We start from the raw sequence: 15,733 nt of genomic DNA, 5'->3' as shown, positions 1-15,733 counted from the left end.
ATCGCTATGAAAGGCTGTGTGGCAGGAGGATCACTTGAGTCCAGGTGTTTGAGGCTGCAGTGAGCTATGATCATGCTACTGCATTCCAGCCTGGGTGACAGAGCAAGACCACGTCTTTAAAAATAATAATAAATAATAAGTAGAATTAGCGTTTCTGGCTTTAACTAGAGCTAGCCTTAATTGTAAGAGAATTCCAATGAAATGAAAAATGGCTGCATAGATCCATAAATGCTTGCACGCATCTACGCAGAAGCTGTCTTGGCTTGCTCCTTCCTGGGTGAAGATGAGACGCTGTAAGAAGAACCTAGTCAAGGTCAGCCAAGAGCACCACGTATCTCAAGAGAGAAGCTTCCTGACACCCACCTGGTTGTCCAAGGTGCTGTTCTCATTGCCCATGGTGATTCAGGGTACCCAGCGTCCCCAGAATTTTGTCAGAGGTGACTGGAAGAAACAAAAGGGTATAAACATCTGTGAAATGAAAAAATATCTGAGGTTTTTTCTGTCTGCTCATCTCCCCAAACTAAAAGCCAGATGATGGGAAATGTTTATCTCTACAGTCACATCATGGAAAATTACTTTTGAAGGGTTTTCTTTCGCGATCTGCCACCCAGGTTTCTTTCCCAATACGGGCTGATGTTTTCATTCCCCACCCCGGGGCTGGCAGACACTTCTGAAAAACGGGTTTGTTACTGAGACTCTGAGCTAGTGCCAGTGTACACATATACGTATATATACAAACGGAGTGACAAAAGGGGTCCGTTTGCCAAAGAGCCTGAGGAATGCTGCTTGTCAGATTATTTTCTGTTTCTAATTGTGTTCAGTTTGGAAATTCAGAGTGTGGCTGGTTTCCCACTGTTGGTGACGGCAGAGCTCAGTGTCAGACATCAGGAGGCGTGAAATCCACTGCTCTCCAACAACATATGGTTTTTATTTTTTTTACTCTAAACACTTGTTTCATCAAATCAGTTTCACTTCTGTACACACTTTTTATCAAGGCAGAATGGCTTTCTTGCTAAGGAAAATGGGTGATTGGGACCAGATGAGATCATGTAAGGCAGCATACTGCCAAGTCAACTAGAATCATTTCATGGGCTCACTTAGTGACATGGTTTATTAATGATCTTTTTTTTTCTTTCTCTTTTTCTTTTTCTTTTTTTGAGATGGAGTCTCACTCTGTCGCCCAGGTTGGAGTGCAGTGGCGCGATCTCGACTCACTGCAACCTCCGCCTTCTGGGTTCAAGCGATTTTCCTGCCTCAGCCTCCAGAGGATTACAGATGGATTACAGATGCCCGCCACCACGCCTGGCTAATTTTTGTATTTTTAGTAGAGACGGGGTTTCACCATCTTGGCCAGGCTGGTCTTGAACTCCTGACCTCATGATCCACCCGCCTCGGCCTCCCAAAGTGCTGGGATTACAGGTGTGAGCCACCACACCCGGCCTATTTAATGTTCATCGTAATTAGGGTGCTTCCCACACAATTCACGGAGAAGCCCAGTGCATTTACTGACCTCATCCAACTGAATTCCATATGATGCTATCATATATTCAGGCCTAGAGGTGTTACCTTCACTTTTTCCAGTTAGAAAAACTAAATTACAGAAAATCTTTAAGAATCATAGACTTTCAGAGCTGGAGTCGTAGAGATGACCAGTTTAACCCAGTGGGGGAACTCAGGCTGGAGAACGTAAGGAGCTTGCCAAAGACCCAGTTTGGGGAGGCCAAAAGTTGGAAATAAACCTCAAACTCCATCCTTCTAATTGAAGATTTCTTCATGGAAATACGGTTTTCATCATAGTATTTCCTCAGAGAGTTTAAAATTCACCCATTGACTTGCTTATTTATTTAAGCAACATTGATTGCGTAGTCACCCTGCACTATGTGTACTAAACCATCACTGGAAAAGAAAATGGTTCAAACAGGCCCAATTAAAATGCCTCCAAACTGAGAAAACTGTGATTGACGTCCCGACAGCAGTCAATTCTTTCACTCCTAACCCTTTAATCAAAAGGATATGACTCCTTAATCCTTTCTTGCCTTTTGCTGTAGACACACACACACATACACACACAATCACATGCTCAGAGAATGTAAAAATCTACATGCATTTAAAATTAATCACTTCCATTTATTTTTTACGTTCATTTGGAAGATGATCCCTCATTAGAAAATATTGAGTGTTAGAAGAATCATTGCCTTATCAATTATTAACTTCCTTGTATCTTCCAGGTTGAATCATAAGGTTGAATGTAATATTAATTTGTGACAATCATTAACCAAATTAAATACAATAACCTTATTAAAAATCAAGGCATCTGAACTAGGTTTTTAAACAAACAGACTAAAGAGACGGGCAAAACTCCTGGTGAGGTGTAAATTGTAAAACCACCGAGGGAAGCCTGGCTTCCTGGAATCCTCTTCTAGAGAACTCTGCAACCACCACCCTCTCGGGCTTTCCCAAGACAGAACCGAAGGTGCACACATCTCTGCCTCCTACTTACTTTTGGGGGTGGTCTGGATTTGGAGGCTGCGGGCGCATGGAAATTCTGCCCTTCAGCAACTGGACTTTCTCCTCCTCCGTTCAGAATTGTGCGAGTTCTAAGCAGAACCCCTGACACACCCCAAGCAGTCGGGCAAACAGTGCGTCTCCGCCCTCGCACTGGTGCAAGCCGCTGCACTTCATACCTGGGCAGGAGCCGTGCAGAGCCGTCGCGATTAGACAAGCGTTCCTGCCCACGGGGAATCAGCGTTTCCCAGCCCGTCAGTTTCAGGGCCTTTCACACAGGGATTTTCCCCGTTATTACATCAGCAGGGCTCCTTTCAGAGAAGGCTTATCCAAACTAAAGCGGCCCCTGCCATCCGATTGGCCGCACCTGGCAGCTTAGAACTGTCCCTTGCAAGGAGCCTTCCGCCAGGAACCTCTCATTTCTCTCTTGCCCTTTATGCAGTACGGCCGGGAACAAACCTTTCTTTCTACAAATGAGACAACTGCTCCCAGGGCTTCCTGTTTGCACCTGGGCAAATTCCGCCGTAAATAATGTGGAAACACACATACAAAAAGAAAAAAAAAAAAAACTTTGCAAAAATGTGATGACGCGGCAGTCTGGCACCTGTTTACGGAGTGTGCAGAATGTACTTACCCAGGCGTGGCTTGAGTTTCGGCAAGTGAGGTCATAAAAAGCAGCAGGCTTGCCCAGATCGCTGACAGGCAGACCTGCCGGCCCACCCTGGGTGGAGGAGGCCCTGTGGACCTCGGGTGGGGCAGAGAGTACCGACCCAAAGACCCTCCTGCCCCACAGCCTCCGGCCGCCCGCAGTTCCTCCAGTCATTGCCACTCAGCCATCCTGTGCATGCATGCAGCCAGTTTCTACTTTTGTGTAGGGCAGAAACTTTCAGGCAAATGGAAGCTCCTTACCCCTGCCACAAGGTAGGACCACTCCATGGAAACAAATTAGCATTTATTTCATCAAAGGCTTCCGGAGACCACGCATCTTACCAAGCTCAGAGGACCCTTAGGAGCTCCTTGGAGGTGGTGGAGGAAGCTAGTCGAGGAGGCGGAGCTCAGTACCCCGCTTCTGGATGGAACAGAGCAGAAGTGTGTATGTTTCACCAGATGAATGGATAAACAAGATGCCGTCTATCCATACAATGGAATATTCTTCAGACATGAAAAGGAATGCAGTCCTGACACATGCTACAACGAGGAGGAGCTCCAAAAGCCTCACCCGAAGTGAAAGAAGCCGGGCACAAAAGGTCACAGATTTTGCGATTCCATGGATAGGAAACAGCCAGAGTTAGGCAAATTCATAGAGACAGAAACCAGACGGGTTGCTGTCAGGGGCGGGGGGAAGGGGAAGTGTCGGCTTAATGGGCACAGGATTTTATTTTAGGGTGATGAAAATGTTTTGGAACTAAATAGAAGTGGTGGTTTCACAGCATTGTGATATACTAAATGCCACTGAATTGTTCACTTTTAAATGGTTAATTTTATGTAAGGTGAATTTCACCCGAATTTTTACAAGTGTATATGTTTCATATATGGGGTTTCTGCATAAGACATTGCTTGAAAAAAGAATTTGCAGCCCTAAGAAAGAATGAGTTCATGTCCTTTGCAGCGATGATGAAGCTGGAAGCCATCATCCTCAGCAAACTAACACAGGAACAGAAAACCAAACACCGCAGTTCTCCCTCGTAAGTGGCAGTTGAACATTGAGAACACATGGACACAGAGAGGGGAACATCACACACCAGGGCCTGTTGGGGGTTGGGAGTGAGGAGAGGGAACTTGGAGGACGGGTCAATAGGTGCAGCAAACCACCATGGCATTCATATACCTAAGTAACAAACCTGCACGTTCTGCACAAGTATTCCTTTTTTTTTTTTTTTTAAGAAGAAAGAAAGAAAAAAAAATGAGTTCTAGTTTTACGTTAAAAAAAAAAAAAAGAATTCCACTACTAGGTTAAAAAAAATGTTTGGGCCGGGCGTGGTGGCTCACTCCTGTAATCCCAGCACTTTGGGAGGCCGAGGTGGGCGGATCACGAGGTCAGGAGATCGAGACTACCCTGGCTAACCCGGTGAAACCCCGTCTTTACTAAAGATACAAAAATTAGCCGGGCGCGGTGGCGGGCGCCTGTAGTGCCAGCAACTCCGGAGGCTGAGGCAGGAGAATGGCGGGAACCCGAGAGGCGGAGCTTGTAGTGAGACAAGATAGCGCGGCTGCGCTCCAGCCTGGGCGACAGAGCAAGACTCCGTCTCAAAAAAAAAAAAAAAATGTTTGGAGGGATGAGAGACAAGACTGTTTGCCTCTTCCCCCTCAAAGAACTACAGAAGAATTTTTCTTTTTCTTTTTTTGAGATAGTTTCACTCTGTCACTCAGACTGGACGAAGTGCAGTGGTGTGATCTCGGCTCACTGAAACCTCTGCCTCTAGGATTCAAGCCATAATATGCCACCATGCCTGGCCACAGAATAATTTTTCTAAGAAGGAGAATCTTATTAAGCAAAACGTCTTGAATGAACCAATTGGCAATGGCGGCAAGTCTTCAACAGGTGGCAAAACACAGGGAAAGCCCTGGTAAAGGGAGGAAAAGAACTAGGGGCTACTCCTGAGGACTGGGCGGGAGGGAGGGAGAGAGGATGCCTCACCAAAATGGCGGCGGCACAGGGGACTTCGCAGGGCGGATCTGTGCAATCTTCCATCTTCAGCTGTGTGCGCTGCTGTGACGTAAAATCCATAAAGCACCCTCCAGAAACCACTTTCCGGAAACCACCCTCCAGAAACTGTCAACTCTGTGGCCCACACATGCCTGGGGTGACTGGGGCTTCTGTGAGAGTGTGAATGCTCTGAGCAGAGAAGAGAGCCTGCTCTGCTCAGCTCCAGCTGCGGTAACACCACCACAGATTCGGCGGCTTCAGTAACAGTTACTGTCTCATCATCCTGGAGGCTGCAGGTTCCAGATCAAGGTGTTGGGCAGGTTGGTGTCTTCTGAGTCCTCTTTTTGGCTTGTGGAGGGCAGTCTTCTCCCCACGTCTTCACATGGTCTTCCCTCTGTGTCCCTCTATGTCCTAAGCTTTTTTGTTTTTGAGAGGGAGCCTTGCTCTGTCGCCCAGGCTGGAGTGCAGTGGTGAGATCTCGGTTCACTGCAAACTCCGCCTCCCGGATTCACGCCATTCTCCTGCCTCAGCCTCCCGAGTAGCTGGGACTACAGGTGCCCGCCACCACGCCTGGCTAATTTTTTTTGTATTTTTATCAGAGACGGGGTTGCACCGTGTTAGCCAGGATGGTCTCGATCTCCTGACCTCGTGATCCGCCCGCCTCGGCCTCCCAAAGTGCTGGGATTACAGGTGTGAGTCACCGCGCCCCACCTCCTACTCTCTTCTTCTAAGGACAACAGTCATGTTGGATCTGGCGCCCCCATAGGGCTTCATTTTACCTTAATTACCTCTTGAAAGGTCTTATCTCCAAAGGCAATCATATTCTAAGGTACTAGGGTTAGGATTTCAACATATGAATTTCGTGGGGACACAAACCAATTAAGCATCTTATAGAAGAAACTTGGAGTCAGAAGAAGCTGGGGGAAATGTAAAGCTGAGGCATTTAGACATGTCTTTGGGAAGGCAATGACACCACCCCACAGTGCTCAGAATGGGGCAGTTTAAGCCAATTTAACTACAGCTTCAGACCACAGAGGTGAGAAAGGCCTCAGGTGTGCAGGGACCGACTTTTTTTTTTTTTTTTTTTTTTTTTGAGACAGTCTCATTCTGTCGCCCAGGCTGGAGTACAGTGGTGTGATCTCAGCTCACTGCAACCTCAGTCTCCCGGGTTCAAGAGATTCTTCTGTCTCAGCCTCCCAAGGAGCTGGGACTACAGGCGCGTGCCACCATGCCTGGCTAATTTTTGTATTTTTAGTAGAGATGGGGTTTCACCATGTTGGCCAGGCTGGTCTCAAACTCCTGACTTCAGCTGATCCGCCCGCCTCAACCTTCCAAAGTGCTAGGATTACAGGCGTGAAACACGGTGCCCAGCCTAATTCACTTCTTACTAATGCATTTCATAAACACTGAGTTTTTTGTTTCTTTGTTTATTTGTTTGTTTGAGACGGAGTCTCACTCTGTCGCCCAGGCTGGAGTGCAGTGGCATGATCTGGGCTCACTGCAACCTCTGCTTCCTGGGTTCAAGTGATTCTCCTGCCTCAGCTTCCTGAGTAGCTGGGACTATGGGTGCGTGCCACCACACACAGCTAATTTTTGTATTTTTAGTAGAGACGGGGTTTCACCACATTGGGCAGGCTGGTCTCGACCTTCTGACCTCAGGCCATCCCCCTACCTTGGCCTCCTAAAGTGAGTGCTGGATTACAAGCATGAGCCACCGTGCCCGGCCAACGTTGAGTTTTTGTTTTTGTTTTTTTAATGTGCCAAGCTCTGTTAGATGCTCATGTCCTCTTTTATACTTAGGGCAAAGCTATGAGATATGTTTTGTCCTCTTTTTTTTTTTTTTTTAATAGCAGATGAACTGCCAAAGCCCGTAAATGCACATAAGTGGTTTGGCCAAAGTCCACCAGAGAGCAGGAGGAAGGATGGAGATCCTGCATTCAATGAACAATGTGATGCTATCACCTTGGGAAGATTTTTGCAAAGAATTCAAAGGTAACTTCCTGTCTTTATCTCTTGTTTATTTAGTTCTATAACAGAGCATGGTTTTTCTAGTTGTTGGCAACTAAAGCTGATTTGGAATCAGCTCATGTGATCCCCCTCCTTGATCAGGGAGGAGAGTGGAAAGTGCAGGTTTGGGCCAGGTGACTAATCACTGTGGCTGAGGCAGCCTAGCAGAAATGGGTAGCCAGAACCATGGCCAAGATGACCAAGAGCATAACTGGGGACTTGGGCCCTATGCGCGGGCCTGCAAGAGAAGGGGAAATGGAAACATGAGAAGCAACACAGCAGCAAGACTTCAGAAGCCACCATGGGCGGAGCGGGTGGAAGACATTACTAGGGACTGTGAAGTCTAGGCCAGGCTGATGCCCCATTTTATACACTGCACATGGGGTGGAGAGGGGCAGGGAGCTGAAGAATCGGAGACAAGATCACACAGGTCTTGGCCGGGCACAGTGGCTCATGCCTGTAATCCCAGCACTTTAGGAGGCTGAGGTGGGTGGATCGCCTGAGGTCAGGAGTTCGAGACCAGCCTGGCCAACATAGTGAAACGCCGTCCCTACTAAAAACACAAAAAATTAGCTGGGCGTGGTGGCAGGCGCCTGTAATCCCAGCTACTCCAGAGGCTGAGGCAGGAGAATCGCTTGAACCCGCTAGGCAGAGGTTGCAGTGAGCCAAGATCGTGCCATTGCACTCCAGCCTGGACAGCAAGAGCAAAACTCCATCTCAAAAAAAAAAAATGAAAAAAGAAAAATCACACAGGTCTTGTTTCATCAATGATAAGATGAAGGCTTAGAGAGGTTTTGCAGCTTGCACAAGGTCTTTACCCCATACTTCTCTGTGAGTACAGCCTAGTAATAATCTATTGGGATTTGTTGACATGTTAGGCAGTCACATCATGTTTTCTATTAGAGTTTTTATTCTCTATTGAAAAAATTATCTTTTTTTGCAACGTGATAGAAATGTATCGTTTTATAAGTTTAATAAATTCTGATTTTTCTCCTACATAGAATAATTTAGATTATTAATGCTGGAAGAAGCTTGAAGACCACCCTCTCCAAAGCCTCTTTTTACAGATGAGGAAGCTGAGGCCTAGAGGTTGGAAATGATTTACCCAACATCCCACAGTCTTCCAGTTCCAAGGCTGGAACCAGAACTGGCTTCACACAGGCTTGCCTCCTCTCATCTTGACCAGGGCCCTACAGGCTCTGAATCGCTTCTCCAGACAAGACCAGACCAGACCAGCAAGCTCAGATCAGAACCGCGTTTTCTGCCATGGCATTGCTCCCCAGCCACAGAGGCCTCGGGCAGTCCGGTTCCGCATCAGTGGAGGAGGTGGTCCAAGTTGTGTTTGCTCATCAAGGGGGACCCACAGCTCCCATGGCTGATTGACAAACCCAGCGACCTAAGCCCGCTGCTATTCACAGATGGCCCAGCCCTCATCCTAAGGCCATCAGGAGACCTCAGCTTCTTTCTCCGGTGACTGAATTCAGTGTTCTAACTCCCTACCTTACACAGCTGAGCATGGAGCTACTAATAGCTCTGTTATCATGTTCCCGTTTTAATACAAACAAACAGCCGTAGCCCAGGAAAGAGATTTGTCAGAGGTTGCTTGCCTTCTGCTCTGGCAAGAGACCTTCACAGCACCAAGCACCTGGCTATTCTGTGGGGTTTGAGTAAAATGATGACTCTTCTTTCACACCCTCCCCTTAGCCTCCTATTTCTTCCCTTCCTCCACCTTTGAGGCCACCTAGAAATTTTGATGTAGAAAATTCCAATCTTGTAGAACATCAGGACTGGGAAAACCTTAGAGATTCCCTGCTCTCATGACCCAGTGATCAGAAACAGAACTGACATATTCATCCTTCTGGTCATGACAGACTGGGCCGGTTATTGAGTTATTGCTTGTCACCTCCAAATCCCCCACATTCAGATGTTGGGGGACTCTGCAAACTGCATTTCTGCTTTGCCAACTGCTCTTCAAGAAGCTCTGCCAGGAGGGACCAGAGGCCAGAGGAGGAAGAAGGACAGGGAACACACTCCTTCCGGTCCGTTTCTTTTTTCTCTGAGCAGCACCCTGGCCCACTGCTTCACCCAGGCAGTAGCAGTTCCCTCCCTCAGCAGTGAAAGAACCAAGTTTGCAGTTTTACTGATTCCTGCAGAGCCAGCCACATGGTGCTCCCTCAGACATGCCAGCTCCAGCCACGTGGAGCCCCCTCCATGGAGCTCTGAGGTTCACTTCTGTGGGGCTCCTCCTCTAAGCTTCCAAATTTTTTTTTTTTTTTTTTTTTTTTTTTTTTTTTGAGACAGAGTCTCACTTTGTCACCCAGGCTGGAGTGCAGTGGCGCAATCTCGGCTCACTGCAAGCTCCACCTCCTGGGTTCACGCCATTCTCCTGCCTCAGCCTCCCAAGTAGCTGGGACTACAGGTGCCTGCCACCACACCCGGCTAATTTTTTTTGTATTTTTAGTAGAGATGGGGTTTTACCATGTTAACCGGGATGGTCTTGATCTCCTGACCTCGTGATCCGCCCACCTTGGCCTCCCAAAGTGCTGGGATTACAGGCATGAGCCACCGTGCCTAGCCATAAGCTTCCAAATTTTAATAATTTCAACTTCTACCCTTTCCTCCCCCAGGCTTAAGGGTGGTAGCTGCTTTCTGAAGTTGCTACCTTCCATGATACCTGAGAGTTTGCTTTTTGCCTTTCTACTTACATAGATAACAATTCTTCATATATCAAATTCTATTAAAATAACTGGGAAGTTTGGCTGGGAGCAGTGGCTCACGCTTGTAATCCTAGCACTTTGGGAGGCCAAGGCAGGCTGATCACCTGAGGTCAAGAGTTCGAGATCAGCCTGGCCAACATGGTGAAACCCCATATTTACTAAAAATACAAAAATTAGCCAGGCGTGGTGGCGGGCGCCTGTAGTTCCAGCTACTCGGGAGGTGGAAGCAGGAGAATCATTTGAACCCAGGAGGTGGAGGTTGCAGGGAGCTGAGATCTTGCCACTGCACTCCAGCCTGGGTGACAAAATGAGACTCCATCTCAAAAACAAAAACAGACAAACAAACAACTGGAAGCTTTTCATCTCCTGACTCAATTCTGACTGATAGGCTGGCAGAGCTGAGATCCAAACCTAGGTCTTCTTTCTCCTGGTTCAGGACTCTTTGCACTGGAACCCAATAAATATTTGTTCAATTAAAGGAATAGTAAAGTGAGTTCACTCCGTTCATTGGTTCCAATGTTAATAAGATGTTGTTTCAGATTCCTATCACTACCACCACCAACAAATTATCACCTAATTGCAGCCTAGACTTCCTGCCATCCAAGTGTCAAGCTCTGTCACAGGCTATTAGAATTGAGAAGGACTATGGCCAGGCACGGGGGCTCATGCCTATAATCCCAGCACTTTGGGAGCCTGAGGCAGGCAGATCACTTGAGGTCAGGAGTTTGAGACTAGCCTGGCCAAAAATCTCCATCTCTACTAAAAATACTAAAATTATTCAGGTATGGTGACAGGCACCTGTAATTCCAGCTACCCAGGAGACTGAGGTAGGAGAATCGCTTGAACCCAGGAGGCAGTGGTTGCAGTGAGCCAAGATTGTGCCACTGCACTCCAGCCTGAGTGACAGAGAATTGTGAATGGCGGGTGGACCTAGGGGACAGCTCAGATTGGCAGGGTCAGAAGTGGAGTAGGCATTGGGGTAGCACAAGCAGTTGAGTCAGGGAGCAGACAGAGGGCTAGGTAGACAGGGATACAGGGTCAGGTAGACAGTGACACAGGGCCAGGTGGAGAGGGACACAATGTGGCTGGGGAGGTGGGAAGGGCTGCAGCCAAACTGGGGAGAGAGGATAGCTCTGCAGCCCTGCACTGCTCTTTTGTTTTTTGTTTGTTTGTTTTTTGTTTTAAGAAAGTCTTACTCTGTTGCCAGGCTGGAGTGCAGTGGCGGGCTCTTGGGTCACTGCAACCTCCACCTCTCGGGTTCAAGTAATTCTCCTGCTTTAGCCTCCTGAGTAGCTGGGATTACAGGCACACACCACCACGCCCAGCTAATTTTTGTATTTTTAGTAGAGACGGGGCTTCACCTTGGTGACCAGGATGGTCTCAATCTCTTGACCTCGTAATCTGCCTGCCTCGGCCTCCCAAAGTGCTGGGATTACAGGCATGAGCCACCACACCCGGCCTACACTGCTCTTTAATGGGGAGGTCTCAGGAAGTCATGTCCTAGGATGGTTTAGCTAGGTCATAAAGTTTCTAGCTCATGAGCTGGAATCTGATTCTTCAGGGACAGAGGCCAGGTACCTTGGCAGGTTGGCTTTCCAAGTTATGAACCTCTAAACCAGAACCTAGAATATTCATGGGATCTCTGAGTCTGCTGAATACTTCCAGTGATGGGAAACTCACTGAAACTCACTACCTTCTGAGGCATCCTATCTGGAGAGAGTTTACCAGATCACTAGAAAGTTATTTCCATTGCTCCATTATCCAGATCATACCCACAATTCTGTGAGATATCCCAAGGCTCTGAACAGTGATGACACCACTAAGCAAGGACTGGGTAATGGTCAGTGGTGAGGCCCAAGGACCAACGGGGCTAATCTAGTTGGACAGACCTTTACCCAAGAGCCAATCTAAATTTGCCTTGTTCAGAGACTACAGAGTCAGCATATTCCCTTGTTTTCATGGCTGGTGAGTGGTAGCTGGTAGCTCGCCAGCCCACAGCTGAACACCGACACATGAGGGATCTCAGCTGAGACCAAGAGAACCACCCAGAGGGGCAGCTAAGTCCATCCCAAGTTGCCAACCCACAGGATCAAAAGCTAAATAAATAAACTCTTGTCTTAAACCACTAAGTGTTGGGGTGGTTTGTGATGTTGCAAAAGCTAACTGATAAGATTTCCCCAGAGGCTCTCACTTTCCTTTCCTTCACACCGGCCTGCACCCAACTGTGGCTGGCAGTCATGAAGATCTAAGCATTGCATCACAAAGGATGCCACGCGAGGGAAGACTGAGGGATGCATCCAATCCCTCTCCACTGTTGAAATGACCATTTACAGGCATGGCCCCTTGACTGGCAGCCACCAGTGTTGTCTTGGTCTATGCCAGACCCAGTGTCATCAGGATGCCAGAGTGTGTCAGCCTCTCTGGGGATGAGGCTCTGAGCATTCCATTCTGGAATTGCAAAATGGAAACATGATTTGCAGTAAAGGGCGTCTTTTTCCCCTGCTAAACCAGATGCTTGATGACACATTAAAATATAAGGTTCCCCTTACTCGCAATTTCCATACCGTCCCTCTCTGCAGACAAGATGAGCAAAAACCGTGTTTCTTATTAAAACAAGCTGCTGTAACCCACAAAAACTCAGACATCAGTTTGAACCCCAAAGCTGAACTATGCTGTCATTTTTGGATATCAAATACAGTATCAACATCATGAAGAAGTGTGGGTTAAGGCAAGAGAGAGGGATGACAGAATGAAGGGGTGGGGAGGCTGTTCCAGTGCAAACAACATGGGAGAGATTTTGAGAGGGGGATAGTGTCAGTGCCAAATACACCAGAGCCAAAGAGATTATTCCTGATGACACACATGTCAGAGCAGAACTAAGAAACTGCAGATATTTGCCTCCCATATGACATCATAGGACTTCGCAAATGCAATCATCCAACCTCAGAGAGAGTTTTAGCTAACATCAGGCTACTTTATTATTTAAGTTACAAATAGCTTTTTAAAACCTCTGTTTCCCAGGCAAGCTTATTGAAAACGGAGTCTCATTCTGTCGCCAGGCAAGGGTGCAGTGGTGCAATCTCGGCTCACTGCAACCTCCGCCTCCCGGGTTCAAGCGATTCTCAGCCTCCTGAGTAGCTGGGACTATAGGCGCGCACCCCCATGCCCAGCTAATTTTTGTGTTTTTAGTAGACGTGGGGTTTCATCAAGTTGGCCAGGCTGGTCTCGATCTCTTGACCTTGTGATCTGCCTGCCTTGGTCTCCCAAAGTCCTGGGATTACAGGTGTGAGCCACTACGCCTGACCAATAACAACTATTATATAATTTTTAAATGTCCTTAATGAATAGTACTTTGTTAAGTACCATTTGGCCAGTTTATACTTCTCCCCCAGCAAGAGCAAGAACAGAAGAACAACTTAACCATATTTGTATTTTGTGGGTTTTTTTTGAGAGGGAGTCTCTCTCTGTCACCCAGGCTGGAATGCAGTGGCACAGTCTCTGCTCACTGCAACCTCTGCCTCCCATATTTGACTGATTCTCCTGCCTCAGCCTCCCGAGTAGCTGAGATTACAGGGGTGCACCACCACACCCAGCTAATTTCATATTTGTTTGTTTTTAAGTTAGCTTTTGGGGTAACTGAAAATAATAGAGGCCTCCAGTTACCTGTCCCCCAATACTTCCTCCCAAAGTGATATAAAACAATGAGAAAGGAGAAATAAATGTACTCAAAAGGCAGACTTTCTATAACCTGAAGACAGAAAATAAAACAGAGAACTGGAATCACTTTTCAAAACTGTAAATAAAAAGAGGAAAGTCAGAAAATCCTGGATTTTTCTCATGGTCCTGTCCTCACCCTACAACGAGTGTTTGTAGAGAACAAAGGCAGACCCAGTTCCCTAGAAACAATTGGGACGATACAGAGGGCGGCTAATGAAAGGGGCCTACATTGGTCTAGAATTATTGTCAGATGATTAAGTATACCCAAACATAGAAAAGTCTTTTAAAAGTGTCTGAGCAGGTCACAGTAGGGACTATTACAAAGGAATTTCAAAGCACATGGAATGTAAAGGGATAGGTACAGCCGGGCATGGTGGCTCATGCCTGTAATCCCAGCACTTTGGGAGGCCAAGGCGGGTGGATCACCTGAGGTTGGGAGTTTGAGACCAGCCTGACCAACATGGAGAAACCCCGTCTCTACTAAAAGTACAAAATTAGCCATGCGTGGTGGCACATGCCTGTAATCCATGTGCTACTTGGGAGACTGAGGCAGGAGAATCGCTTAAACCGGCAGGCGGAGGTTGCGGTGAGCTGAGATTGCACCACTGCACTCCAGCCTGGGCAACAAGAGCAAAATTCTGTCTCAAATAATAATAATAATAATAACAAAGGGATAGACGGAATACAAAGGGCAGCCTTCAAAATGCATGCTTTCTGGGGGGAAAAAAAAGGCAGAAATGATAATAGGACTACCCAATGGCAACTGGGTGTTTGTCTTGGTCCATCTTCTGTTCCTATAACAGAATACTACAGACTGGGTAATTTATCATACAAAGAAATGTATTTCTTACAGTTTTGGGGGCTGGGAAATCCAAGGTTAAGGAGCCACACGTGGTGAGGGCCTTCTTGCTGTCGGGAGGACTCTCTGCAGAGTCCTGAGGCGGTCAGAGGCATCACATGGCAAGAGGCTAGAGTACGCCAAACTGGCTTTCATAACAGGCCCACTCTCTTGACAACTAACCCATTCCCATCATGACCCATTAATCTATTAATTCATGAGTGGATTAATTAATCTTCCTCCCATTAAAGGCCCCACTTCTCAATGCTGCCACATTGGGGATTAAATTTCAACAAGAGTTTTGAAAAGACAAACATTCAAACCACAGCAGTGTTAAATGGGGAAAAGAAAGAAAAAGACAAAAGTTAGAGTTCTGTGAAAAGAAAAGAGCATCACAAAATAAAACGACTCAGAAACCTTCTTGAACCTCACCCTAACGAACATGGCCTGTGTACAGACCAGGGGACTGCTAAACTAGGAATCCCATAAAACACCTCAGTGCCATCAAAATGGACAAGAAGAAGGTCAACAAATCCACACAGAGTTTTTGAAAAACAGAACAAAACAACAAAAAAAGGAGATAATATTTTACACATACTACCTGAGGAAAATCTTCCTTACACCCTGAGACCAGCTATGAAGAGGAACAAAATTCTAACTCAGCATTCCAAACAGCATATAATACTCTCAAGTCTGCATTTGAGCATATATAAAATACTTTGAATCAGAAATTCAAACATGCAAATAGAAATGGACAAAAAGCAAGGAGGAATAAAAAGATTGTTGATTGAACTCCAGAAAAAAATACAAGAAAAAAGACAAAATTATCTCAGAAATAAATAAATAAATCATAAGGCACCCAAGGGATAATAGATTTAAATGAAAATTTAATAAAAGGCATTTTAAAAATCAGGAAAGTGGCCAGGCACGGTGGCACACACCTGTCACTACTTAAATTGGCCTCCCCAAAAATTCAGAGTCTAGGGTTTTCCCAAAGATAGTTTGGAGGGCAGGGAGCTAGGGAATGGGTGCTGCTAATTGGTTGGGGATGCAATCAGAGGCATGTGGATAGAAGGTACTCCTGTACTGAGTCCAATTCTGGGAGGTGGGGCGTAGGCCCACAGAGGAATCGCTGGTCTAGGTGAAATCATCTGGTAATCAGAAATGTCAAACTCTGAAAACATCTTAAAAGACTAACCTTAGGTTGTACTACGGTGATTTTATTTACAGGAATAATTGGGGAAGTTGCAAACTTTTGACCTCTGGAACAACTAGTGTAATTTTGTTGTTGTTGTTGTTGAG

At 46.6% G+C, this 15,733-nt stretch overlaps 1 protein-coding gene and 1 long non-coding RNA gene across 20 annotated transcripts in view; one reads left to right on the top strand and one right to left on the bottom strand.

The window, feature by feature from the left end:
- TACC2 (transforming acidic coiled-coil containing protein 2) overlaps positions 1-15,733 on the bottom strand; it is a 258,151-nt gene that overhangs the window by 232,270 nt on the left and 10,148 nt on the right. For 15 of the 17 annotated variants that reach the window (XM_050804557.1, XM_050804568.1, XM_050804560.1 and 12 more), the window contains exon 2: positions 364-441. The exons of 1 other annotated variant lie outside the window; for it this stretch is intronic. In XM_050804557.1, coding sequence (XP_050660514.1) covers positions 364-396 — 33 coding nt within the window. In that variant the 5' untranslated portion in view covers positions 397-441. Of the gene's footprint in view, positions 1-363; positions 442-2,500; positions 2,650-15,733 lie in introns of those variants that run through there. One more of the 17 variants, XM_050804558.1, reaches the window with a different exon arrangement.
- LOC126962903 (uncharacterized) lies at positions 4,761-11,996 on the top strand. Of its 3 annotated transcripts, none has more exons than XR_007728856.1 (3): positions 4,761-5,472; positions 7,006-7,144; positions 8,161-11,996. It is a non-coding gene; the product is annotated as an uncharacterized LOC126962903 (long non-coding RNA). The 3 variants fall into 3 exon arrangements; XR_007728854.1 differs by having other exon boundaries at positions 7,003-7,144; XR_007728855.1 differs by having other exon boundaries at positions 5,752-7,144.

Source organism: Macaca thibetana, chromosome 9, assembly GCF_024542745.1.
Source record: "Macaca thibetana thibetana isolate TM-01 chromosome 9, ASM2454274v1, whole genome shotgun sequence".
NCBI classification, from domain to species: Eukaryota; Metazoa; Chordata; class Mammalia; order Primates; family Cercopithecidae; genus Macaca; species Macaca thibetana.
The sequence above is the reverse complement of the archived record's forward strand: the minus strand, read 5'-3'. Positions and strand labels throughout refer to the sequence as shown.